At 60.7% G+C, this 26040-nt stretch overlaps 2 protein-coding genes across 3 annotated transcripts; one reads left to right on the forward strand and one right to left on the reverse strand.

Moving 5' to 3' along the window:
- Window positions 1–580: 580 nt before the first annotated feature.
- Window positions 581–5534, reverse strand: FGF22 (fibroblast growth factor 22). Its single transcript, XM_076359610.1, has 3 exons — window positions 5273–5534; window positions 1488–1591; window positions 581–1187 (listed from the first exon to the last, which is right to left on the reverse strand). The coding sequence occupies exons 1-3, from the start codon at window positions 5532–5534 to the stop codon at window positions 993–995; spliced, it is 561 nt and encodes a 186-aa protein (XP_076215725.1). The 3' UTR covers window positions 581–992.
- Window positions 5535–6218: 684 nt separating this feature from the next.
- On the forward strand, window positions 6219–25153 carry POLRMT (RNA polymerase mitochondrial). 2 transcript variants are annotated; one of them, XM_076359606.1, is made up of 21 exons: window positions 6219–6276; window positions 6999–7094; window positions 7775–8502; window positions 8853–8983; window positions 11845–12031; window positions 12535–12684; window positions 12851–13018; window positions 13366–13536; window positions 14278–14517; window positions 14799–15578; window positions 16122–16244; window positions 18192–18314; window positions 19285–19464; window positions 20252–20338; window positions 20633–20746; window positions 21427–21476; window positions 21766–21864; window positions 22194–22266; window positions 22785–22867; window positions 23455–23525; window positions 24383–25153. In XM_076359606.1, the coding sequence occupies exons 1-21, from the start codon at window positions 6219–6221 to the stop codon at window positions 24430–24432; spliced, it is 3762 nt and encodes a 1253-aa protein (XP_076215721.1). In that variant the 3' UTR covers window positions 24433–25153. The 2 variants fall into 2 exon arrangements, with proteins under 2 accessions (XP_076215721.1, XP_076215722.1); XM_076359607.1 differs by lacking the exons at window positions 22785–22867; window positions 23455–23525; window positions 24383–25153 and adding an exon at window positions 22655–22770.
- The last annotated feature ends 887 nt before the right edge of the window (window positions 25154–26040 follow it).

The following is a 26040-nucleotide window of genomic DNA, read 5'->3' on the forward strand; positions in this document are numbered from 1 at the left end:
TGTGTCTGTCCGAGGGTCCGGGCCAGCTCCTGTGGTGCTGCCCGGCACCTGGTCCCGCAGAGCCCACTGCAACGCCGCGGTGGGACACTCGGCTGTGTCCGGGCTCTTGCTCCAGCACCGGGGACCCTCTCGCCCCCTTGCCCCCTATGCCTTGTCCCTTTGGGTCTCCAGGGCCGCATCCCTTGCACAGAGCCTAGCACCTCCCTGGGGATGCTCCTCCCTGGAGCTGCGCCACTCTGGTTGCGGGTCGCACGTGCGTGTGCTTTGCTCCGGCACTAGCACAGGGTCTGAGCTCTCCCCCGCCGGCAGCTGCTTTTTCCTGCTCCCTCCTTTGTGCCATTGAACAACCATCGCTGTGTTTTCCTGCAGGTTAGGTTTTGGGTTGGGTGCCTCTCTGCCCGCACACACAGGTGAAGGTGTGGGTCGATGAGGAGCTGGATGCGGTGGGGGACCAACCGGGCTCCCCACTGGCAGCAGCAGGGACGACGCTGGTGGCTGTAGCCGCAACCCCAGGGGACCCAACCCCACCTGGCCCGAGCCAAGCCCACCATCAAAGCTCCAAGACTCGCTCCCCCTTCCGTACCACCAACACAGCTTTAATTGCCACGGGTGCTTTGACACAAGACAAATACGACCCGCTGTTATGCCCCAGCCCCGCAGCCTCCGTCCCAGCCCCTGCAGAGATGCCGTTAGCAGAGCGACGGCTGCCTTGTCCGAGCTGCATGGGTGGGGGCGCGACGTTGGCAGCCCTGGCATGCTGTGGCCGCACTCCCCAGGCTGCACCGCGCCGGCTCTGCCTTGGCAGGACAGTGGGGAGAGCCGTGTCCCTGCGCGGCTGCAGGCTGTGTCTGGAGCATCTGCCTTCCGCATCCATCCTCCGCCATGCATTTAAAAATAAAACAATAAATAGCAAAAAAATAGATATGTACATAAATAAAATAACCCTTTTTTCCATTTTTTCCTACAGGATGGTCCGGAGCTGCCCACGGGGCTCAGCTGACGAGCATGGGGAGGAAGTGGGTGGAGAGGTGCTGCCGGCGCGTCTTGCCCCCTCGCTGCGGCCTGCCCTTGCTATTGAGCGAGAGGAACATGGGGCGGCCCCGGTGCCGCCAGCGCAGCGACGCGTAGGTGTTGTAGCCGTTCTCCTCAATGCGCTCCATGAACTTGCAGTTGGGGCTGAACTCCTTCTGGCAGGAGAGGGAAGGGGGTGAGGGGCGGCTGCGCTCAGCCAGGGCCCGTCGTCGCCCTGCTCCGGCGGGGTCAGACCCCGAGAGTGGGGCAGGGCAGGACCCCGGCTCCTCCCCGGTCCCTGGAGGGCAGAGGGGCTCTGTGGGTGCAGTCCCCCGCTGGGGAGCAGGTCAGGGCGTGGGAAACCAGGAGCCCGCTCCTGGGCACCAGTCCCGGTGGATTTGGGACCCCCTGTTCCAGCTCTGCCCTGCGCCTCTGACCCCGGTCCGGTCCCTCCCGGGAGGCAGCGTCCGACCTACCGACCCGTAGAGCCTCCCCTGCTTGTTCATGGCCAGGTAGAAGCCGGTGTGCACTGCCCGGATGGCCACGACGCCGACACGCACCGACCGGATCTCGACGATGCCTGCGGGACAGGGAAGCACGGCTGTGAGCCAGGGAAGGACGGGCAACCTCCCCGAGGGGCCCTGCCCTGATGCCGGGTCTGTGGCTGCAAAGTGTCCCCCCGGAGGGATGGGGCTGCTGACCCTCGCCCGATGCCGGCGCAGCCAGAGGGACAGTGGGAATGAGGGCTGCAGCCTAAGCCAGGAGCGGGAGGGGGAACCTCTGATCCGGGGTGGGGGGGGAGGTTGATCTTTACTCCTCTCCTCCCCAGGGCCCAGCTGCTTCCCAGGAGCCAGCCTGTGCGGGAGCGATGCCAGGCACAACCTCCGCTTGCCTGGAACAACCTGTCAGCCTCTGCCCGGTGCCGACCTCGCGTTTATCCTACCCTCATTGGCAGCTTTGCCCGTGCATCTGTCCCGAATGCGCCTGCGGTGCCCTGGGGACCCGACCCGCCTCTCATGGTGCCCGGCCCCCCACGCGCTCAGGGCACTGAGGCCGGCGTGGCCCTCGAGGGGCAAAGTGTGCGCGGGGGTGGCAGCGACGGTGCACAGCCACGTTACGGTGGATGGAGGCACCCAGGCAGAGGACTACGGGGGCAGGAATGTGGCCGGGACGGTGCTGCCCACGGATGCCGGTGCCGATCGCCCAGCTGGCACGAACATGGACATACGGCCCTGTGCCAGGGACCGTGGGCAGGACGGATGCAGCGACGCTGCAGGACGTGGGGACGAGCCTGGGAGGCAGCTGCAGCCGGGCTGTGAAGCCACAGCAGGGCCCGGCCGGGGCTGGGCTGGAGTGCATGTGCCGGGCTGCCGAGCTCCCTGCGCAGCCGCTAATGGGAAAGGCATGCGGTCAGACCAGCGGCTCTGACAGGGGAAACACCCAGAGCATCATCAGGGCCTCTGGATTCCTGCACTGCCTCGCGCCCGCCAGTGCCCCACCAGCCTGGAGTGTCACTGCCAGCCCCGCCGCCCGCCGGGCCCATGGTGCTGCGGGAACAGGAGAAGGATCTCCAGTGGGCAGAGATGCAGGCAGGGCAGTGGACAGGGTGCGAGCCACAGCAGAAGCTGCCCATGGGCACCGCTGCCGGGGGCTGCCCTGGCCGGACTGGGCAGGAGGATGCGCAGTGGCTTTGGCTGGCAGCGGCACACACAGTGCAGGGGGCTACAGCCCCTGGGCAGGGGCTTTCACCAGGCATTGACCCTCCAGCTGAGCCGGCATTGCCTGGGCATCGCCTGCCTGGGGGCACTTGTGCCCTCGCTGGGAGCGGAAGGGGTGGATATGGCACCAGGGCAGCGTGAGGGCTCCCGAGCGTTCAGCTTAGGGGTGACGTGTAAGAGGGGATTTTCAGCCCAGCTGCCTCGGTGCTGCCACTGGCACCTGGCTCCGGCACCCACCAGGACCTGCAGGGCCCGGCCCAGTGAAGTTGTTGACAAGCAGCAGCGGTGGGGAAGGGCTGAGCAAATGCCTACGAATCCATCCCACTCAATCACCATCTGGAGCCGCTGCTATTTATAACAAAGGATTTCTGCTTTCCTAAAAATACCCCCCCGTTGCTGTTCCTGGCACCCTGGCCGGCTCGGCCGTGCTTTGCTCGCAGGTGCCTGGCCAGTGCCTGGCTCTGCGCAGGGGGGACAGGTCCCGGCAGGCACGGGGCAGCAGCCCAGGGCTGTGCAGCAGCCCGGAGGCAGCTCCCGGTCTCGCACCCTCAGCCCCAGCAGGGTTCCAGGGGAGCTCGGGCAGACACAGGGTTTGAGGCAGGAGAAGCCCTGGGACAGCCCCTGCCACCCTGCAGCTGCTGGCGAGGCTGGTCCAGCAGCTGCCACGAGGGCTGAGGAGCAGAGCCCGAGCCCAGCCCAAGCGCAGGTTATCTGCCACACCGATAACCAGAGCGAGCCCCATTCGACAGCCTGGAGCCGCTCCACCTGCCAGGCCCCATTGCCACACGGCCGAGGGAACGTGTTGGGGCGCTTCGTGCTGGCAGCGCGCCCGGTCGGGACTCCCGACAGCCTCTGACACCGCAAGAGGGTTCCCTGGGCTGGGCTCCCTCGTCCTGCGGCCGGCTGGGTGACACGAGACAGGGCAGCCCCCACTGCTGCCGCCGGGACATGGGCTGGGGGATGCTGCTCCCGTCCGCAGCATCCTTCCCACCCCAAGCCCTGATGCCCTGCCAGGGCCCCCAGAGGGTGCTCAGGCATCCCCCCCTTCCCAAGGCCCCCAGCATCCCCACCCTGTCCAGCCGCTGCCCTGCCAGCCTGGTGCCCCCCTCCCTCTCACAGGGGGCCGGGACCCAGCACCCAAAATGGGCTGATACCATGGGTGCTGAAGCTGGGCTTGCAGCCCTGGCCCTTGCTGCAGCCGTACCGTGGGTGCCATGTCCCCTCGGGACCCACAGCGCTGTCACCTGGAGGGGGCCCAGGTGGGAGCAGGCGGCCGCGGAACCCAGGCAGCATCCCGGTGCGGGGAGCAGCCTCTCCGCTGGTGCAGGGACCCCGGTGCTGGCCTCTGCAGCCACCTCTTCCCACCACTGCACGCAGCCCCTCCCGAGGGCTGCAGGGTGGAGTAGACGCAGCCCCAGCCCCAGGGGAAGGCCTAATCCTGCCTGCTTGTTCCCAAGCTCCAGATTGCAGCACAGCCTGGGCAGTGCCGACATCCCGCAGCGTTTGCCCTCTCCGTCCCCCCCCAGGATGCACTGCCCGGCCCCGTGAGACCCCCAGGCCCCTCTGCAGGAGCAGCCCATGGGGAGGCTGCAGCGAGTGCCCTCCTCTGCGTGCTGCGGCGGAGGCTGCCGGCTGTGCCCACCCGGTCCCCACACGACGGGTTTCCCTGCGGTCCGTGCGTGCGCTCAGACTGTGCTGAGCCCTGACCCGCTCTGCAGGCAGCGGATGCTCTGCAGTCCCCTCTGACGGGGCTGCTCTGCTCTCCTGTGCCAGCCTCACAGAAGCTTGGTTCTGAGACCAGCATCGCCCCGAAGCTTCCTCCATCCCTCCTCCTCCTCAGCCTTTATCCTCCCCAGTGTGTTTACAAAGAACGATCAGATCACCCCCAGTCTGTGCCTGATGAAGATAACCCGAAACGCAGGGCAGGGGAAGCAGCCCCCATGACTGTGCTGGCAGGACGACATGGGACGAGGGACCCCACCAGGTCACCCCAGGCGCTGGGCAGAGCTGGCAAAGTGGCGCCAGGTCCCCCAGCCAGAGCACGCCTGTGTCCGCGCACCTCTCATCGCTCCCCCAGTGCGATGGGCAGCGAACCCCGGCAAAGGGGCTCCCGGGGGCGAGGGCAGCAGGAGCCGCTCGTGCTCGAGCGAGCTGCGTGACCCGGCCAGCCGTCTGTGGGGCAGCGGGGACAGCGGGGACCTGCGGCTCCCGCCCGGCTGGAGGAGACGCTTTGGCAGAGGTTTTTGCCGGGCAGGAGGAGCTGCGGGCGCTCCCCGGGGCCGGGCATAGCAGGGTCCCGCCGCCGTCCCGGGACGCCTCCGTCCAGCCTTCGCCCCCGCCCGGCCGTGCCCTCTGCCCCGTGCCCGGTCCCGGCAGCGCCCGCCTCTGCCGCAGCCTCGGCGCCCCGGCGGGCTTGGGCTCTCGCCCCCCGTGGGTGGGAGGGCAGCGGAACCCCGCGCGGCCGCGGGGGGCGGCCCCAGGCCCCGGCTCTCCCCGGTCCCGGTCCCGGTCCCGGCCCCGGCCCCAGCCCCGGCCCCACTCACTGCCCGGCCGCTCCCTCCAGCGCGTCCCCTCCACGCCGCCGCCGGCGTCGATGCGCAGGAAGAAGCGGGTGGCGGAGAAGAGCCGCCGCCAGCGCACGTCGCCTTCCAGGTGGCCATAGCTGCGGGGGTGCCGCCGGCCGCCCCAGGCGGCGCTGCCCGGCCCCGGCCCCGGCCCCGGCCCCGGCCCCGGCCCCGGCCCCGCCAGCACGGCGAGCGCCCCGGCGAGGCAGGCGGCGAGGGCGGCGGGGCCCCCGCGCCTCATGGCGGCGGGCGGCGGGCGGGCGGCGGGGCACGGCGGGGCGGCGGGCGACGGGCCATGGCCGCGGCGGCGGCGACCGGCCCCGACGGCGCGGGCGGCCCGAGCGCGGGGGGAGCCGGCGGGCGGGGCGGGGCGGGGGCCGCGGCGGCCAATAGGCGAGGCGGGGCGAGGCCGCGGGGCGGGGCCTCCCACTCATAAGTCGGCGCCCCGACGGCTGCCGGTCCCCGTCTCCCGTCACTCGCCTACGCTCCCGGGGCGCCCGGTTGGGGGACCGCACGCCCCGGCTCCCGCGGCGGGTGGGCTGGGGACGGGCCGGGGACGGGCCCCTCGGGCAAGGTGCGGGGAGAGGCGGGGGGGGCGCGCGGGGCTGCCGTGGCCCCGGGCCCGGGGGTGGTGTCTGCCTGCGGCCCAGCCCGAGGCACGCCAGGCTCGGGGCCGGGAGGGGCGCGGGACAGCGCCGTGTCACCCCCATGTCACCCCCATGTCACCCCCGGCTCCGGTCCCGTCCCATCCTGTCCCGTCCCGTCGGGGCCGCCGCGGCCGCCGGGCGGGGCGGGGGCGGGGCGCTGCCGCGCTGTATCATGGGAGTTGCAGTTCTGGGCGGCGGAACTCCCGCTCCCGGCGTGCATCGCGCGGCGCCTGCGCAGGGGGGGCGCGCGGCGCGGCATGGCGGCGTAGCGCGGGGGCATGTCGCTGCTGCGGCTGCGGGCGGCGCTGCTGGGCCCGGCCCGTCTGCGGGGCGCCGGTGAGGGGCCGGGGCCGGGGCCGGGCTGGGCACCTGGGCTGGGGAGGGGGCCTGGGGGGGGCTTGAGGCCGCGGGGTCCTGAGGGAGCGGAGCGGAGTGGAGCGGGGGGTCCGTGGGGTCCTGCCCCTCATCCCCCGGGACGGAGCTGGGGCTGTGGGGTCCCCGTGGCGCTGAGCATCCCCTCAGGACAGAGCTGGGGGCTGTGGGGGTCCCTGGCATCCCGAGCACTCCGCTGGGACAGAGCTGGGGGCTGTGGGGGTCTTTTTGCGTCGTGAGCCGCCACCTAGGGATAGAGGTGGGGGCTGTGGGTGTCCTGGGGCATTGCCATTCTCTGAGGATAGAAATGGGGGTCTCTGGGGTCCTGTCCCCGCTGTGGGATAGAGTCTGCCTGCTCTGGGGGTTGCTGGGGTCTTGTTGCCCCGTGCAACAGAGCTGGGGTTTGTGGTGTCCTTGGGGTCGTGTTCCCCCCAAGAGGTTAGAGCCAGGGGGCGAGGGGGGCGTCCCTGTCACTTGCTGGCACAGAGCTGCCCCCCTGCCCTTCCGTGGCACTGCTGCTGAGGTTGCTGGGACCTGCAAGCCGAGTTGAGAAACGCCACTTGCCCCCTCCTCTCTGTGCCCTCGCTGGGGCCCAGCCGTGGCGTGGGGCAGGGCTGTGGGGCAGTGAGCGGTGTAAGGTGTGAAGCCTTCTCTGACCTCCTGGTCTTTGTGTCTTTCTGCTGCAGGGATCCCATGGAGTGTTCTCAGGAACTACTCCTCCGCCAGCACCAAGGAGAAGGCGAGGAGAAATGCCATCTGCGAGAGGACAGAGCTGCTGGAAGGTGAGTCGGGGAGGGCTAGGAGAGCTGCAGGGGTTTCCCTTGCTCAGTGTCCGGGAGGTTTTCTAGGAGTCATCCCGTTCTGTGTAGCCATAAAGAAGATATTTGGGACTGGAAATACTTGTAGCCTGGACAAGGATGTGGGCTTCCCATGGACTTGCTGGCGTCCCTGAGCAGGTTCTGTCCTGTCCCAAGGACCTGGAGGGCCACCCTACCCACAGGGAGCATTGAGTTGCTGGAAAACGCAGGGTGGTCCTAAGGGGTGGTAGAAGAGTCCTTCCAGGGTGTGAGGGCCCTGCAGACTGACCTGGAACGTGCTCTGGTTTTGGGCGCTCTGCCCGGGTGAGCTGAGGACATGAAGTCTTCGGAGAGAGGCCTAGTGAAGTGACCAGGCGACAGGGTAGACAAGTGTGAGCGGGTGCTTTTTCCCTTGCAGTGACATTGTTGGGTTCCCCAGGATGCTAGGGTGGGCCACAGCATATGGGTGGATCCTAGAAAGACAGTGGTCAAAGCAGCCGATTGCTGGGAGGAGGGCTGACCAAGGAGGGAAGAAGTCCTTGCGTGGACCCTCTTTTCCTGAGCATGTTCCTGGGCACTCCAGAGGCGAGGCCCTGGGGTAGGACACAACCTTCTGCTGTGCCTTGCATCCCTTCACCTCTCCTCGGCTGTGTGTTTTCCGGCAGTGCTGAAAGCTCGAGTGAAGCAGCTCCAAGCCAGTAATGTCCCGGAGGTGATGGTCAACAAAGTGGAGCTGGCCCCGCTGGGGAATGACAAGTACCAGGACCCCCTGCAGAAAGTGGTGGCTCCCGGTGCTGCGGAGGAGCAACCCGCTCCCAGGGGAAGGGATGGGAGCCCAGCCCGGCCCAGCAGCTGGGTCGAGAAGTTGAAGAAGGAGATGTACATCCGGCAGCTGAAGGTGGAGCGGAAGTTATCCATCGCTGCCTCCCAGCTGGCTCGGGAGGGCCAGGCCAAACCAAAGGCCAAGGCCAAACCAAAGGCCAAGGCCAAACCAAAGGCCAAGGCAAAGGCCAAACCAAAGGCCAAGGCAAAGGCCAAAGCTAAAGCCAAGAAGAGCCTGAAGAGCCCAAAGGCCCCAAAGGCTAAAGTGGCTGCTGCCTGGAGCCAGAGCCACGCTGGCCCTCATGGTGTCTATGCCTTCCGCAAGCCGAGGGTGGCAGCAGTGAAGGAGGGTGCAAAGGCGCAGTGGCCTCGGAGGGTGCTCAAGGACAAGGACGGCAGCCAGTACAAGATCCTGCAGCAGACCATCCAGTCCAGCCTCGAATGCTTCCTCTTCTTGCAGCAGCCAGAGGAGGCTGAGAGGTTCCTTCTCTTGTACCACAGCTCCCCTGTGAAGAGAAGGCTTTTGAGTGTCAATGCGTACAACATCGTGATGCGTAGCTGGGCAAGAAAGGTACTGAGCTGCGGGCTGCTGCCCTGGTCTGGCTGTCAGGTTTTCTGGGTGGCCGAGGGGGAGAGGGGGGCTGGCTCAGGAGGAAGAGCCTCACACTTGTCGAAGCAGTAGTCACGGTTTTATCTGTTTGTCACATCTGCCTTCAGCAAGTGTTCGAGGAGGGCTTGGCTTCTGCTGAGAGGGACGGAGCTGATAGGAGGCCACTGATCCCTGTGAGGTAGCTTTGAGGGGAGGAAGGGGATGGGGCAGGATGGATGTGGCGAAATTTGAACAGGAGCAGAGAGGCGTGAAGCTGTGATTTGGGGCTGCTGGTGTCTGTGTCCACAGCCCCCTTCCCTTCTCATCCTCAGGGCTGCTTGCAGCGCATCAACCAGCTGTTTTCCATGCTGGAGTCCGTCGGCCTCCGGCCCAGCCTGGACTCCTACGCAGCAGCACTGGAGTGCATGGGCCGGAACCAGTCATCCACCAAAGCTGTCTGGAGGTAACGCACTTCCCCTGCCGCAGGGTGCTGCCGAGCCCCGGGGCAGCATCTCCACAGCCTGCCGCTTCGCTGCACTGGGAGAACTGGGAGCTTGCTCTGGGGAGGAGATGTGCTGGCCCGGAGTTGGGAAGATCTGCCCCTGCTGCATGCATGTCTAGATGCTCTGACCCACTTCTCGTAGCCAGATTTAGGGGCGGGCAGAGCTCCCACAGTGGGCCCTCCTTGCCACCCCCAGCTGCTAGGGAGTTGAGATCTTGCAGGGAAAGGAGATGTAGGAGGTGAAAACAACCTTGCTTCTGGCCAGAGCTGTGTCTGCTCCCCCCGGAGCTCCCTGGGCTGGGAGCAGCCTCTCTTCAGTCAGGTACTCCTTGGTTCTGCACCCATCCTGGGCACGTGTCTCCCACTGGCCCCTCAATCACTGCCCAGTAGTGAGGAATGGCTCCTCCATTTATTTTTACAGCACCTCTGTGGAGTTTGCCCTTCCTGGTAGGCTCAGCCAAACAGCTGTTTTTTTTGCAGGGTGCTAGCTCTCTGGAGGAGTGTGATCAGGGGATTCAGATGGATTTTGTGCAGCATAATGGGCAGAATAAGTGTCAGACCCAAAGCAAGGAGTTGAAGGAGCCCTGTGAGATCTCGGCAGGCTGGGTCTAGGGGCAGTGCTTGGGTCTGGTAGCACAGCCAGCTGCCTTGCCAGAGGGAGAAAGCTTTCTGGTGATCTGCTAATGCTGCACAAACACCCTTGAGTGGTTGAGGGATTTATCGCTGGCCTCGTGTGTCCCTTGGCTGGCTAACAAGTTCTAGATGCCTCTGAGCGAATGTCTTCTAGTCTGCTGATTTAGAAGTGACTGGCATTGACTTTCCCACCTGGGTGTGTGGGTGTTGCACCTGTAGGGCTGTCTATAGGCAGATGTTTATAGCACATCTGCACAGATTTGTCAACCCCAAGCCTCACCAGAGCCTGTGTGTGTTTCCCCACAACTGTTTGTTTGCTGGTGCTGTGTGTGTGGGTACAAGCTCTCGTTTCCCTTCCTCTCCTAAACGTGCTCTCCCAGTTGGACGTGGCAGCAGCGTGGCCTGGAGTGCTAAGCCTGTGCCGGGAGTGTGCGAGATGGGGGTTGTTTCTCGCTCTGCTCCTAGACTGCAGGTTCCCTTTGAGGGTGTAAGATGGAAGCTGCTTGTTTTAACTGGGCTGCTGTGGGGTAGTTTTTGGGGAGAGTGGCTTTGCAGAGATGTAGAGCTGTTTCTCACTGAAGCTCCTGCCTGCCCCAAAACGTACTGAAATGCACCTGGGGCGCATGCAGCAGCAGGATTCACAGCGTGTTGCCGTTCTGGCTCAGGGCACTGTTTGTCGCCTCTTGGGCTCTTAATGCTTTTCCAAAGCTGCCAGGGGCTCCCTCCTGCCCATTTTGCTTTCCGTGGCTGATGGGGGCCTGGGCTGGGGCCTGGCTGGTGCTGCTGTCACCTGGGTCTGCCTGTCCTCCCTCCGGTGTCACCCGGCGCAGGCCAGGCCAGTCGGCAGGTGGTGCTCTGGGCTCTGCTGCGCCCTGGATCCTGCCTCCAGCCCAGCAGAGCCAGGATAATGTGGTCCTGCAGCATCCTTTGTGGGGCTGGGGAGTGGGGGATCTTGGCGTGTGCAGGGGATTCTGGTCCCCGGCAGCGATGGGGGCTGCAGGGAAGAGAGCTGCCTCGCAGGCGCTGCAGCTGCTCCTGGTGCTCAGGCTGTTCCTGCTGCAGCCCTGCGAGCTGTGCTTTTGTGCCCTGGCTCCCAGGCTCAGTGCACGATCGCAGTCCCCTGCCCCTTTGCCCAAGCTGTGACCAGCCCCATGGGTTCCCTTCTGCTGCCTCGGGCTGGAGGGGAGAGCAGGGTTACCTGAGGGTGAAGGAACCTGCATCTTTTTGCTCAGTCTCACAACAGCAGCGGAGCTCAGTCTCCCTACCCAAGTGTGAAGGTGAAAGCCGCCCGCTCAGCAGAGGTGAGGGGTGGATAATTGATCGCTGTAACCTGAGGCGGGTGACCTTGTCGGGATGGGCTGTGCTCTGGAAGCAGCTCCCCTGAGAGCTGTCTCCTGGCCATGTGCGGAGGAGAGCTCCTGTGTTCCCGCAGGACGGTGTCCTGCTGCCAGGCTGCCTGACAGTCATGCTCTTGGTGGACTGAGGCACCTGCCTTCTGTGGGTTTCCCAGTTATGCCCATTTCTGCACCGTTCTTCCCCCGTCTGGGGCTGGGCAGACATTGGCGCGGTCAGGTACAAGTTGCTGCAAGGCTTTCAGTGGTTGCTGCATGGAGCATGCTTTGAGGAGCATGCAGGAGAAGGGAAGAGGCATCCCAGGGCAAGTGCATGGGGCACATCCCGCTCCCAGAGCTATCAGAGCCCTTCCAACAAGTGTGAGAGGTTGCACCCTCCTGCAGCTGCCCTGGCATGAAGGGTAGCACAGAGGAAAGCTCCTGGGAACAACCCGGCATGGGGAGGCCCCACTAGCCCTCTTGAAACGGCCTGGAGCCATGTATCAGTCTCCTGCCCTGTGCTCAGAGCTAATTCTTGGTGGGTGCCAGCCCCCAAGCCCTGCTTTGGGAGAGGGTTTTGCTTTTGTGGCTGCCAGGGATTTGGGAGGGGTGGCTCTTTGTCCTGTGGTGTGTCTCATGTGGGTCCGGGTGATGCTGTTGAGGGCACAAGTGAGGAAGGAAAAGCCTGATATAGTCAAAGCTCTTGGTTCCTCAGAAGGGGTCACCCCCATCTGTCTTTTCTCCACGCTTAGTCTTCTGTTTAAAAACTTTGTTCCCTGCCTCATTATGTGCTGATTTCTGTCCAACATGCACAGTCCCCTGTGAAAGATTAAGCCTATCTTATCTGCCCCTCTTCAGATGTGTGCAGCAGCTGAAGAACGATGGCTTCCACGTGGATGAGCTCTTCCAAAAGTGCCTGTTTGAGGAAGATGAGAAGGAGAAGGTGCTGAGGGCCATCAGGATTGTCCAGCCCAACTACCAGCTGCCCCCTCCACCCAAGCCCCAGACCTGCAAGTCTTCTCTGCTCCAGGACTTCTACTCCAAAGTAAGCCACAGAGCTCAGGGATGTCTCTGCAGCTCGGAGAGGTGTTGGAGCTGGCCAAATGATGTTCATAGGTGTCCTCAGGTCCAGCCCCAGACTGTAATATGGGAAGAACTTTTTAGCCCGATCTCTGCTCAATAGCCCACACAAATCATCAGGCAGCTCCTTGTTCTGAGGAAGCAAATAGCCGTACCAACAGCCTTACAGAGCAACAGAGAAGCGGAGGGCTGACAGGGGGGGCTGAAGATGATGGTCATACGCTGGAGGGGGTGCCTGGGGGGGATGCTTGGTCATGACACAGGAACATAGCAGTCTCTGGAGAGGCCTGTTACTCCAGAGTCCCTGGGGTTTGCCAGCCAGAGACCTCAGACCTCTGGACTCGGAGGTCCCAGAAAGGTGCCTTCAGCAGGGACTCATGCCACGTGCCTCTTGCAGGGAAGCTGGGAGAATGAGCACGTCTTCTCTTCCTCTGGCTTTTGGCACTTAATGTCTCACTCTTCTTGCAGGAGAAGATGGTGCCATACCCCAAGCTGGATTTCACTGTGCAGGAGCTGCAGGAGCGCTTTCAGCAGCAGCTGGAGATGGAGCTGGACAATACCATAACCATCGAGTCAGTGGAGTCAACCAAACCTCTGACCCCGCAAGCCATTAAAGCGGTAAAGCTCAGGGAGTCTGGGGGCTGCATGTCTGAAGGGAAGGGGGGCAGTTCAGCCCTCAGGACCTGTGGAAGAGATGCAGGGGTTGGTGGCCTAAAGAGGGGGGCAGCTCCCTGCTGACACACTCTCACCACAGCATTGTTGTCTTGCTTCCATTTCTGTGTAGCGCAAACTGCTGGCCACCCTTCGTTCCCAGTGGCATGACTCCATCCTCCAGGCCCTGCAGAAGTCGAAGCACAGCATGTCCAAGCTCAAGACGGTGTCGGGGTACAACACTCTCTACCCCTACCTGTGCCTGATGCCGGATGAGGAGTATGTGGGCATCATGCTGCAGGTAGGACCCTGCCCTGCCCTCACAGATCTACAGGAACGGGGCCACCCGGATGGCCATAAGGTTGCCACAAAGCACTGATGTCCCGCTCGGGCCAGCAGAATCAGAACACAAGCCTCAAAGTTTGCCCAGGTTATTAGGTGCAGGCTCTGTCTGCTCCCCGTGCTGAGCAGCCAGAGAAGCCCCTGCTCTGTCCTGGCCATGTTTCCTTCCTCATGATCTGCTCAGCATCATGGGAATCGGCATCTTTCTATGCTCACCACACAGGGGCTTTAACTCCCACTTTGTGTCTCTGCTCCATCTTTCTGTTCCTCCCTCCTTAAGACCCTCTTTGCCTTCCCCTTTCTCAGATCCTCAACACCCTCTCTCCACAAGGAGAATCCCTGGCTGTCTTGGCCAGGGAGCTGGGCTCCAAAATCTACAACAGATACATCACCCAGAGGAAGCTGCGCAGCCGACAGCTGGAGAAGGTGCAGGAGGTCTATGAGGAATACATCCACCTGCTGGCAAAGGACAGCCAGGTAGGTATGCCTGGGAGAGGGGGGTCCTGGGGCCTGCAGGTTACAGAGCAGCAGAGCAGAGATGTGGCAAGGCAGTTTGTCCACCTCCTCACAAGCACAAGGTCCGGGTTTTGGGAATCTGCTGCTGCAGAGGCCACCAGAACCAGTAAGACCCCATCTAACGCTTGGCAGGCCCCCTGCCCCGTGGCAACAGGCAGGTCGGTTCTGGCATAGCGGTGGGTATTTCTGAGCCTGAGGGTTTTAAATTGGCAGAGTTGATCCCTTGGAGCCAGGCATCCCGTGCAGGAGAGCTCTGGGGCTTGAGGAGGGTGTGCTTTGCAGTGCAGGATGGGAAGGGAGAAAGGGGCCAAGGCCGCCGATTTGGGCAGCTCGAGGGCCGGATGAGTAGGTCGTTCGCAGAGCTGTGTGCGTTTGGCATGGTGGGGGAGGCAGACCTGCAGTCTGGGAAGGAGGGTCAGGATGGTGTGGGGACAGGGTGTCGGCACAGGGATGTGGCGAGAGGAAGGGCTTTGCAGCGCCACTGTCCCGGCCTGCAGCAGAAGCGGGTTCTCGGGCTTGCCCCAGCCACGTCAGCAGTCCTTCCCCAAATACCCCTGTCAGGGAGGACTTCACAGGGACACAGAGACAGGAGGATCCTTCTCAGAACCATGTTCCAGGTACATAGATCCCATCCAGCAAAACCCCCGGGAGCGGTGTGACTGGCCCCTCCAGCTGACCCAATTTTCTCCTTCTACCTCCCAGCCTGACAGGTACTTGCCACGGGAATATTGGGAGAAGCTGGTGGCAGAAGCAGGCTTTGGGCCTTCCCTGAACTTGAAGGACTGCAGTTGGCCGTACATGCTCCTCATGCGCCTGGGCATGCACATGCTGGAACTCCTGGTGCAGGCTGTCAAGGTGCCGAGGAACGTCCTCAATCCTCGCCTGGAGCCCAGGCTTATCCCCGTCCTCTACCACGTCTACTCCTTCCACAGCAGCTGGCAGGTGAGCCTTGTCCTGGGGGCTCTGGGGCTGTGCAGGTCACCTCTTCATCGGAACTGGGCCTTTGCAAGGCCCCTTTCCCTCCCTGCTGCCTCTCCTGCAAGGCCCTTTTCCCTCCCTGCTGCCTCTCCTGCTCAGGGATGCTTAGAGGAGCCTCTGGTTCTGTGCGGACAGTGTCAGTACGTAGCATGATCGCTATGTAATGGCTGATTGACCATATGCTCTTCCAGACTCCAGCCCTAATCCTCTACTGCTGACCTTTACCTCTCTGATTCTCCTCTCAGGTTGGGCTGATAAAGCCCCATCCCATCTTCTCCCAGATTGTGTCAGATGCTGCAGAGACCTTGCTGACCTTTAATTCCTCTGCCATACCTATGCTGTGCCCCCCGGTACCCTGGACCTCCCCCCACTTTGGTGCCTTTGCCCTGAATGACACCAAGTTGATGCGCTTTGTGGATGGGGCCATCCAGCACCAGCTGCTTCTGGAGCAGTGTCCTCCGGTGAACCTCCACCCCGTGCTGGATGCCCTGAACCAGCTGGGCAACTGCGCCTGGAAGATTAACCAGCCAGTGCTGGATATCATCATCTCCATCTTCAATGACAAAGGCAATGAGAAGCTGGACATCCCACCGCCCATCTCTGAGGCCCCCAGGCCTCCTGCTGCTCCCAGCAATTCCTCTACCTGCAACAAGTCCCAGAAGCACGAGTTGTTGCTGTACAAGAAGAAGACAGCTGAAATGCACAGCTTGCGCATGGATGCGCTGTATAAGCTCTCCATCGCCAACTACGTCAGGGACAAGGTGTTCTGGTTTCCTCACAACATGGACTTCCGAGGCAGGACTTACCCTTGCCCACCTTATTTCAACCACCTCGGTAACGATGTCACCCGGGCCATCCTGCTTTTTGCAGAGGGAAAGCCACTGGGGCCCAAGGGCCTTGACTGGCTGAAGATCCACCTCGTTAACCTCACGGGGTTGAAGAAGAACAACGCCTTGCAGGAGCGGCTGGAGTACGCCAATGAAATCATGGAGGAGATCCTGGACTCAGCCGACCACCCGCTCACAGTAGGAGGGGAATGGCTGGCAGGGCTCTGCTTTCTCTTGGTGTGGAGTGGTGGGACCCTGAATGGCAGGAGAATAGCGTGGGCTCCAGGAGCCTGCAGCTAGCCCCCAGCAGGTTGGGAGGTTCTTCAGTGACCGAACTGAAAAGCAGGGAAGTTCCTCTGTGTTTGAGTCCAAATAGGAATTGTCCAAATATGCTAAGCAAAAAAAGGGATCAGTGTTCTTTCATTTCGGAGGAGACTTAACCATTCCTCTTACTTAGCATAGCTTCTAGAAAGTAAAATAGAATGGAAATCAAATCAATTTTGAAACAAAAACCTTTTGAAAGATAATGCTTTGAGAGGAAAAAGGGGAAACAAAGCATTGCAGAGTTTCCTAAATAACACATTTCTATCTGAAAACACGATGAAATATTAGGGAAATGGAGGCATGGTGGGAGGAGGTGCTTGCCCAGTATATCCTGAGAGCACAGGGGCTCCTGCCTTTGCTTTGAGGTGCTACAAGAGCACTGCCCGCTCCTACCAGCGTGTGCTTTTGTTTTCCCAGGGCAGGAAGTGGTGGATGAACACCGACGAACCCTGGCAAGCCTTGGCGTGCTGCATGGAAATCGCCAAAGCCTCGCGGTCCCCAGATCCAGCAGCCTACATTTCTCACTTCCCGGTTCACCAGGTGGGAGCCCAACGGATCTGCATGGCCCGTGTGGTTGAGCGGGGAGAGGAAAATGGGCAGGGCAGAAGCATGCAGGTCTCCAGTGCTGCATTTACTACGCCATGTGGCCAGGCTTTCTTAAGAATGGGAGTGCAGTCTACAGGCATCTTGGTTTGAGAACTCCAGTAATTTGCTGCTGCATGCAGCCATTAATGAGCCAGTACAGTTAAGTGCTGCTTTGCTTCCTTTGGCTGGGGCAGAGCCTGTCTGGGAGATCGCTGTCAGCTGCCCACAGGGTGGGAGCTGGGCCAGTCTTAGCTTCTCCAGTCGTGGGATCAGGACTGGAAATCAGCCCGACCCTGGCTGGGTGTGACGTGGCGTGGGTGCATGGCAGCACCTGCCCATCTGAAGTGCTTGGAGCTGTGCTGAGGCTGGAGCAAAAGATGAGAGGTCTGGACCTCTGAAGAAGGGCAGGGCGACAGAGCTGATCTGTCCCCCGCATTCAGTGACGTGGCTGTCATTCACCATGTGCCCTGTACTGCTCGGTCCCGGATGTGCCCATACTCTGAGCGGGGCAAGCGCAATCATTCGGGTGCTGCTCAGCTCTCTGAAGGCATCTGTCCTTCCCAGCTGGAGAGAGGAGCCAGGCAGCCGCTCCTGTTAGCCAGCACTCAGCCCTTCTCCCTGCTGCGTCCCAGCAGATCTGCAGCTCTCTTTGCAGCCGCTGCCCAGCCAGCTGTCTGCCTGCACCGATAAATCCCCTTGCTGCATGGGAGACAATGATTAATTGTTTTCTTGGTGAGAGGGGCTTGCTCATTTATCTCATTAGAAGATCAGATGGCCCTAATGAAGTGTGGGGGGAGAACAGGATGTATTCTGCCAGTAGCAGTGGTCTGGAATATGTATGAGACTGTCTAAACTGATATTGTTATGACAACAAAAGATCAAGAGAGCAGTCGGGGGGGTGTGGAGGGTGCCGTTAATGAAATTCAAGCAAGGACTTCTTCTGGAGGGCACCCGAGTCTCTTTCTACCTGAGTCATCAGCACTTGGTTAATAGAGGCAGCTCTTCTGCTGCGGCAGGGCTGCCGGAGCCCTGTCAGTTCTCGGCTCTGCAACTTGCTGCACTGCAGGGTGTGGGGAGGAGGGGGAGAGGAGGGTTGATCCTGCAGGCTCCCTTTGACCAGGCAGAGCCCAAGCACAGGAGGAGCAGGGATGGTCCAAAGCAGCAGCGCATCTTTTGTGAGAAACGTTTCTGCTGGTGCTGTTTGGGGAACAGCAGGACCTTCCCACGCCATCATTCAGGTCCTGCCTATCTCATCCAAGCTGGTCTTGGTCCCAGGAGGGCTGTCAGGGCAGCTGCTGTGACAGATAGGTCAGCATGCCTCTGTAACTGCAGCTTTGGGAAAGGCTGGGTCGGAGCTGGTTTCTGTCAGAAGGATGTTTTCATCAGCCGTGGAGCAGAGGCAGCACAGCTAACTGGAGCCTCAGAGTCAGCTGTGGCTTGCTGAGTGATCTTCAGCTTGGCCTGCCTCTTCCTGCCTCTGATCCCGCTCCTGGGTTTTCCTGAGGTTGTTTTGACTGCCGGCTCTTGGGGCTTCTTTTAGCATCCCGGACAGATTTGTTGTTTTCCAAATTTTCTGTTTTTCACTGTTTCCACAGAGCTCTGATGTCTGAAAATTCACGGAGGGGACAGTGTGATGTGAGGTTTTCTTTTTTTAAACCTCATAGGCAGCAGTAGTTAGTGATGAGACCCAGACAGGAAAACTGGCTAGAAGGAAAATGGAAACTGGTGTGGCCCTGGCCACTGCTGGAAGATCAGCTGTAAACCTGTCCCAAGAGAGGGGGGGGAAAAATGGCAATAACCTTCTGAGCCAAGTGTATCTGTGTTGTTGAGCGGGGGTGGATGAGCAGGGCTCCATCCACACACTAACACCTTGTTTCCACCCTGCTCTCTTCCCACACGCAGGATGGCTCTTGCAATGGTCTGCAGCACTATGCAGCTCTTGGCCGGGACCTTATTGGCGCCATGTCCGTCAATCTGATGCCCTGCAGTGTCCCCCAGGATGTCTACAGTGCGGTGGCCCAGCAGGTGAGGCACAGTGGAGACGTGGGGAGGTGTCCTCTTGGACCTGCCTCCCCCCCTTGCCAGTGTGTTGCACAGGGTCATTCCAGCTCCCAAGGAGAAAGGTCGAGGTAAGACCAGCATACAGAGGGCTGGGAAAGCATGAGCTGGTCACAGGCAGAGAGTCTCTCCCTCCCCAAATGGGAACCACTGCAGCAGCTGCAGTGGGGATCTGGCTGGAGATCTGTCCTGACGGAGGTACCTATGAGAAATCCACTGGGATTTCTGTTGTCCTCACTTGTCCTGAACGAAGTCTGGGAGAAGTAGGGTAGAGAGGTGGAAGAGAGCAAAGAGTGTTCCTCATCTCTTGATCACAGCTGGCTGGCCCGCAGGTTATAGGATTTTCTTCGTTTGAGCTGGGTAGGAGGGAGGGGGGAGAGATTCAGCCTTTTGGCACTGCTGCTAAGTCTTCAGTTTTCTTGGCAAGACATGATGTGAAGTGTGCTGAGATCTACCAGACTCACTCAACTGGTATCGAACCCCTGGCTCTCCCTTCTAGGTCTCAGCATGTTTTATCCAGGCAGCACCGCAGCAGCGGGTGGGAGGAGCACATGGACGGTGCATGGTTTGCTCAGAGTTATCACTGGGGGTGGCAGAGGTGGGAGAACCTGAGTCCTGAGCCACAGTCCTAGTGCCACGTCCTTGTGACGTCCGGCACCACCCAGCTGCCAAGTGACACTGCTCTGCTGAGGCAGCAATGGAAGGCTCTGGGCCCTGCGGGCACGGTTATCTGTGAGATGTGGATGCCTCTTGATCCCTTCAGCAGATGATCTCTGCTAACCAGGGCTGGTGAAGATGGGCTGCAGGGTTTCTGATGGGAGTTCAGGCCAGGCAGCGCATAGCTGGGAGGGTCTCATGTGGCCCCCCTGACTCTCCCCCAGCCATGAAGGGGACTTGGGCCAGCATGGCTGACCTCCCGGGGCGCTCTCCTCCTCAGGTGGAGGAGTTTCGGAAGAAGGATGCTGAACAGGGAGTGAAGATTGCCCAGGTGCTGCAAGGCTTTGTCAACCGCAAGGTGGTGAAGCAGACGGTGATGACAGTGGTGTACGGTGTCACACGCTACGGCGGGCGGCTGCAGATGGAGAAGCGTCTCAAGGAGATTGATGAGTTCCCTGAGGTAGCATGCCTGCCCTGGCCTCCCCCAGCAGTGTTTTGCTCAGCTCTCAGTCCCTGCTGGGAGACATACCTGCACTGCCCTTAACTGTGGGTTTCCTTCCTGCCTTGCCCTCTCCTTGCCCCCCCAAATCTCAGCTAGCAGAGGGACATGCAGGACTGACCCCCCCCATGCCTGTGCCAGGCTTGTCCAGCCTGCAGGAGAGCTGTCTGCCAGCACTTGTGGGTGGGGAGGGATTCTTCAGGTGGGGCTGCTCCTCATCCTTCCCGGGCCCAGCTTGGTGGCATGACAGCCTCAGCTGGTGTTTCAGATGCAAAACAAGGTTTGTGGCTGTGCTCTTCCTTCTGGAAGTGGCCCTTGACTCTAGCAGAGCTCTTGGAGGCTTGCACCTCCTGGCACCTGTTTCTTGTTCTGTGACCCCACTGTGAGACAGTCCTTGCTGAGTGGGTGATTTGCCGTGGCATGTTGGTGTGGGGAGTGTTTTTGCCGTGTGTTACATTCCTGGGGCAGATGAGGCAGCAAGAGCCTCCTGTTCGTCCAGGGACGTTACACAGAGATGAGCCTGTCCTCAGACAAGGAGCCATCTGAAATGCTGATGTCAGCCTCCCTCCATCACAACCCACAGCCATCTGCAACAGCTCAAGACTTAGCACAGTCTGTGATGGAGGCAATTTTGAGGCACCGGAGAGTAGGGAGATGCTCTTTTAGCTTACCCTAGGTCCCATCCCTTTGCTTCGCATCTTTTGCTGCCCCTTTGCCTGACCCCTCGCTCTGCCTTTGGTCTGTGCAGGAATACTTGTGGGAAGCATCTCACTACCTCGTAAAGCAGGTGTTCAATGGCATCAAGGAGATGTTCTCAGCAACTCGAGATATCCAGGTAAGGTGCCTGTTTCCTCTTACCTCTCTCTGCCTTTTCTTCCCTGGACCACCCATACATAGACCAGGGGATGCTCCATGGGGAGAGATGGTTCCTCTGGGTCCTGGCCAACAGAGGATCCTCCTGTCCCAGCCCAGAGGTGTGGGATTGTGCCTGCTGCAGGGCCAAACTCCCCCGTAAGCGCTGGACTGTCACAGTTGGTGGCAGGAGTCGGGCTCACCTGTGCTGGGAGGGGATGGGGTCTTCCAGCTGCCTATGCTAACTCCAGCTGCTTTCTTCCCCACTTCCCTCAAGAACTGGCTGACGGAGAGTGCCAAGCTCATTGCCCAGTCGGGACGGACAGTGGAGTGGGTCACGCCACTGGGTCTACCCATCGTGCAGCCCTACTATCGCTCCAGGTCCACTGTGGTGAGTATCTGGTGTGCAGTGTGCCCCCTCCCTCTGCCGTGGTGGGGAGCAGGGAGAGGGCAGTCGGGCTTCAGGGCAGCAAGCTAAAGCCCGGCAGGTTGGCATCACCTGCGGGTGAGCCTGCAGAGCAGGTAGGATTTGTGTGTGCAGGCACATCCTCCCTGCAGAGACTGGAGTGTGTGGGTGGGCTGGTGAGGAAGCTCTGCTGCTCCCGTCCCACTCAGGCAGCTGGGGCACGGGCCCGTTCCCCGCACCAAGGAGCCTTCCTCAGGGCTCGCGTGATTCAGTCTTGCTGCTTTCGCCTCCCACACGCTGCTGCACTGACTCACGTCTCCCCAGCCTGTCTCGTCCTCATAGCTGCTCACCTCCAGGGGCCCTTCTTTTAGCCCTTGCAGGGGTGAATCAGGGTATCACTGGGAAGGGGTGAAGGGTGCCTGCCAGCATCCTCAGGAGGGGAAACAGGCAAGGTGTCACTGAGGAGTGACAGCTGCCATGGTGACTGGGATGCCCTGGCAAGGTCCCTGCCCAGGCCCCTTGTTGCAGCCAGGGACATTTCCCGCAGGGCAGAGTAGTTCATGGTCGGTGCAATTGCTTCTCCAGAAGTACAGGGCAGTGCTGAGCACCTTGTGCGGGCTGGGCAGAGCAGTGTGACAGCTGATCCCCTTTTTCTCTCCCTGCAGCTGAATTGCAGCATGCAGAACTTGAGTGTGAAAACCTCCAACGGCAACCAGTAAGTATGAAACCACCGTCTTTACTGAGCCCTTGCTGTCCCCAGCCTGTGCTTTGGGGATAAAACCTTCCCAGCAGTGGAACCTGCCAATGAGTGCCAAAGCTCCTGGTATCCCTCTGAGCTGCAGAAAGCCAGCCAGAGGAGTGGGGCTCTGTGCTTCAGCAGGGCCTTGGGGCCCTCCAGGGCTGCCCCCATCAATCCCAGGTCTTGGCTGGCACTGGCTGTGCTGGTGCTCTCATCTTTGGCCCTGGAAGTGCCCCAGCTCCTCCCGTCTCCCACTCTGCTGCAGGAAGCCTGATACAGTGAAGCAGAAGAATGCCTTCCCACCCAACTTCATCCACTCCCTGGACTCCACGCACATGATGCTCACGGCTCTGCACTGCCTCAGGTAGGGAGCAGGCAGCTGGGGTTCTTCCCTGGCTCCAGGACTCGGTCTCTGCTGGGAGATCGTCACCAGGGCAAGGTGTGTGATGTGGGAGAGGTTTCCCTGGTGGGTAGGTGTTTGGGGTTTCTGGCAGAGAAGGGTTGAGAGGTGGCAGGGCAGGGAGATCATGGGGTTAGCCGTCTCTCTCTGAAGATCTGCAGGCGCTGTCCAGGGAGTCCCCCTCCTTGCGTGGTCCCTGTTTATGTCCCAGCACGAGAGTCTACGTGGGGTAGGGGACATCACAGAGAGGGGCCTCTCAGCACCACTTCATGGCACCTTCTGCTGCTTCCCAGGCAGGGTCTGACCTTCGTCTCAGTCCATGATTGCTACTGGACTCACGCGCTCACTGTGGATGTCATGAACCAGGTAAAAGTGTCCTCCCGGGTCCCTTGTGAGCAGGGATCTTGCTGATCTGTCCTCTGGGCGCTTGCCAGCCCTTGCCTCCCCTGGGCTTTGCTCCATAGGCTGATTTATTTACCCAGGCAAGGTGAACCTGGGGTGCTTGCTGGTGGCTGCAGCTGATTTCCTGGTGCCATAGCCCCATCTCCTCCCACCCTTCAAGGAGGGTGCGAGGGAGAATCTGTGCCTGTAAAACAGCACTAAACACAGCGCCTAGCAGAGTCAGTGCCTCTGTCCTACCCTGGGCTCTTTCCCCTGGAGTGCTGCAAGGGCTGTTGTACAGTAGACTGATAAATGGGGGTCAGCCTCCGCTTCCCACCTCCCCAGGCTGATTCCCTTCACCCTTGTCCGGCAGCCCCCCCTTCCCACTCTTGCCCGCTGCCTTCCCTGCCCCTCACCTCTGACCTGTCTTGGCTGAGAAGCACTGAGGGGAAGGAGGGGAAAACACCTGTTAACCTGCGACTCACCGTTGCTCCCTGGATCAGATCTGTCGGCAGCAATTTGTGGCTCTGCACAGCGAGAAGATCCTGCAGGATCTGTCCGAGTTCATGCTGGAGAAGTACTGCAGGTATTCCTTGCCTGTTGGCGAACCCTCACCACTCTCCTTACCCACGCCGATTCCCTCTCCTGGGGGTTGTTGTGCCCAGACGTTCACGGGTTGTGTCATCTGCCTGGGGGTTGCTCTGGAGGGAAGTTGTGCTTCCTTCTTGACTGATGCCCAAATTGCCTTAGACCTTGGTGTGAAAAACAAGGTTTTTCTGCATCTTTTTGCTGCAGAACTGAGGTAGGGTTTGGTGCTTGAATCCCTCAGTGGGCTTGGGGCGGGCCATAATGTCTGTGCCTTGCGTTCCCCCCTGTGAATGAGGCAGTAAGGAGCAGTGAAGATACGCGTTGGGTCGGCCCAGCGTGTGGCCCTCAGTTACCACCGCAGAGCCAGACAGACAGCACAGACTGACCCAATCCTGGGCAGGGTCTGTAGACGCCTCGGCACCTGCCTAGGGCTGCTGTGGCAGGGGCTGAGCTCCTGCTGCAGGGTGTGTAATGTGTTTTGGAAGAGCTGAATCCTGTTGTCAGGGGCCTGCACTGGGGAGCAGAGGAGAGTGCACCTTCTCCCAGAGCTCCCATGTTGATTTGCTTTCCTTCTGGTTCATCCAGCCCCGGCAGAGAGACTAGAGCCCTCTGGCAGAAGAAACTGATGGAGCAGCTGTCGAATGTCCCCAAGACAGGTAGGAGCACAGGACAGGAACTGCAAAGCTCAGGAGCAGTTTGGACACACGGGGAATGAGATGGGGAGGGGCCCCCAAAATCACTGAGCTTATGTGGTGTCTGAAGCTGGACACAGTGAGGGTCTGGCCAGCCATGCTAAAGCTGTCCCCTAAGATCAGGTTTTCCTGCCTGTGCTGGACTGCAGAGCCATGGGGCAGTGCCTTAAGGTGTTCCCCTGTAGCATCCCTGTGAGCAGTCCCTGCCTTCCCTGGAGCTGAGCCCCTGGGATTTTCCCCAGGCTGACCCAGCTCATCCCGTCCTGTCTTGTTGTTTCTCTCCCATCTGTTTCCAACCACGAGGCATTTGCCTGGAGATGGGAGGGAGGCACTCAGCATGGTAATCGCCAGGATCTAGATGATATACATGCAATGGGATTAAAGCAATTAGTTTAACTCCTGCTAATCTCTCAGCCCTGCCTCTGCCAGATCATCTGGCTAACCTTTGTTCTGTCTTTGCAAAACGGAACAGGCTGGCGGAGCGCTGACCCGTGCTGTTGAGCAGCCACTGTGGTCAGCCCCAGAGGCAGCGTGATCCAGTGGCAGGGATGGTTTGTACCCTGAGGCCACGTGCTCCTCTCTTCCTTCCCTGCCTTGCTGTGTCCCTTCTGTCTTGCTTTTCTACCACTGTCCTAGATAAATTTGGAGGGACATCAGTTCCTGGAAGACCTCTAAGATCCCTGCTGTCTTGACCTACCCTGCAGCAGGGCTGAGCTGAAGTAGTTTTCTGCAGGAAGCTGAAGTGGGGCCCGAGGCAGCTTTTCTCCCAGTTGCCCCATCTCTGCTCTACTCTGACCTCTCCTCTCCCTTGCTTCTGCCAGGCAAATTCAACCTGAAGAAGGTGATGGATTCCACCTATTTCTTCAGCTGAGCCCTGGCAGCCAGCGGGGCCCTGGACTACCTGTGGACTGCCGGCTGCCTCAGAGGCTGCGGTAGGCACTGGCCTGCGAGGCCCCTCTGTCCTGCGTCTCATGGGGAAAGTGGGTACAGCTGCCAGCCCAGCAAAACATACCTGCCCAACACCGAGATGCTGGGGCAAACTGGGACTCCTCGAGGAGCGCGGGAGCAGCCACGAGGGGCTGGTGGGGGACAGGGTGTCTGCACTGTTTGCTGTTACTGCCTGCATCCAGGCAAGGGGAGAGGGCATCGAGCCCTGGGGAGGGCTGCATCTCTCTGGTGTGGGGTCAAAGGGACACAACGTGCCTGCCTGTACTGCGAGCTCCAGAGCTTGCCTGGCTAGCGCCTGTCCTGGGCTGCCATCCCTCTCCATTCCTCTCCACCAGCGGGGCTCGGACCTCCTGGAGCGTTAGGCCCCTGCCTGGAGGGGCAGGCAGCCGGCCATGGCCGCAGCAGGAGCCTCCTGCCCTTTTCTGCCCTGCTCTTGGCTGCAGGGTGGGTGCTAGTCTCCATGCCCCGCTCCAGCTGCTGGGCACTATCACCGCTCTTGCTGTAGCACAGCCTCTGCGGCTCCTGGCTCTTATTTCCAGGGATCGGTTTAAATTCTGCTTACTGGGTCTCAGGCAGGGAAAACCACTAACACGGGGGTGGAAGTGTACAATACTGTAAATAAAATGGGTTTTTTTGAAATACTAGATGGAAACTGTGTCCTTCTCTGCATCTTTGCCTGAAGTCTGCAGGGTGTCTGGGCTCTCCCCTCCTTGTGCTGGGGAGGTGGGACTGATGTCTCCCCAGGCTGCCACTGTTTTGCTGACTGGTTGGGCTTCAGTTATCCACAGCAGTGTCACATTCTGGAAATGCTTTTGTAGCACAAACAGAGACAAAACTTCTCCCACAGCACAGACTGGCTGGCGCAGCTGCAGTGGGAGCAGGGCTCTTGCAGGGGCTGACTGCATCCACTTGGCCCTTGTGTTTCTAGCCCGGAGTCTCCTGTCTCACAGACTGTGGCCTTCCACAGTCTGTGGGGCTGCATGTTTGTGTCCCAGCTCCTGCAGCAGTTGATGTTTGGAAATCTTGCAGCTGGAGCTCAGTGCTTGGCTCCAGTTTACAGCCTACTCCCACCTCCTTCCCCACTGCAGCCCCGTGGTGTCCAGCTGACACTGGACAGGGGGGCACAGCCCTGCCAGCAAGGGGAAAGGTGCTGGGAAGAGGCTTTTTGCCTTGTCATTTTTCTGGCAGGGAAGCAGCTCTTCAAAGGACAAAGCTGCCTCCTCCAGCCCAGCCTGGGGCTGTGCCCAGTGGCAGGGCTCCCAGGCCTGGGCGAGGGGAGCGGGAACAGCCGGAGCCACGGCAGGGAGGGACGGTTGTGAAGGAGAAGCAGAGACGGAGTCGTGTGTAGCTCTGTCAGTTGCTGACGTTTATTGCACAGGATGGGCTGGATGGAAAGGTGGATGCTTGGAGCGGGGCCCTGTCCTGCCGGCTGCACAGCTACAGGGCATTGGGCTGGCGCGTGGCCCCTCGCTCGCAGTCGCTGCATACATTCAACGTGGAAGGCTCCAGAGTGCTAGGCAGAGAGGCGCAT

The sequence above is a fragment of the Aptenodytes patagonicus genome, chromosome 25, assembly GCF_965638725.1.
Source record: "Aptenodytes patagonicus chromosome 25, bAptPat1.pri.cur, whole genome shotgun sequence".
In the NCBI taxonomy this organism is placed as follows: domain Eukaryota; kingdom Metazoa; phylum Chordata; class Aves; order Sphenisciformes; family Spheniscidae; genus Aptenodytes; species Aptenodytes patagonicus.

Bases quoted from the DNA above. Each gene is read 5' to 3' on its own strand.
- FGF22 (XM_076359610.1), bottom strand. From the start codon at position 5,534: ATGAGGCGCGGGGGCCCCGCCGCCCTCGCCGCCTGCCTCGCCGGGGCG. The intron at 1,592-5,272 runs GTGAGTGGGGCC...CCTGTCCCGCAG, and splicing joins CTGGAGGGAGCGGCCGGGCA to GCATCGTCGAGATCCGGTCG. The intron at 1,188-1,487 runs GTAGGTCGGACG...CTCTCCTGCCAG, and splicing joins AGGGGAGGCTCTACGGGTCG to AAGGAGTTCAGCCCCAACTG.
- POLRMT (XM_076359606.1), top strand. From the start codon at position 6,219: ATGTCGCTGCTGCGGCTGCGGGCGGCGCTGCTGGGCCCGGCCCGTCTG. The intron at 13,019-13,365 runs GTAGGACCCTGC...CCCCTTTCTCAG, and splicing joins ATGTGGGCATCATGCTGCAG to ATCCTCAACACCCTCTCTCC. The intron at 15,579-16,121 runs GTAGGAGGGGAA...TTGTTTTCCCAG, and splicing joins CAGCCGACCACCCGCTCACA to GGCAGGAAGTGGTGGATGAA.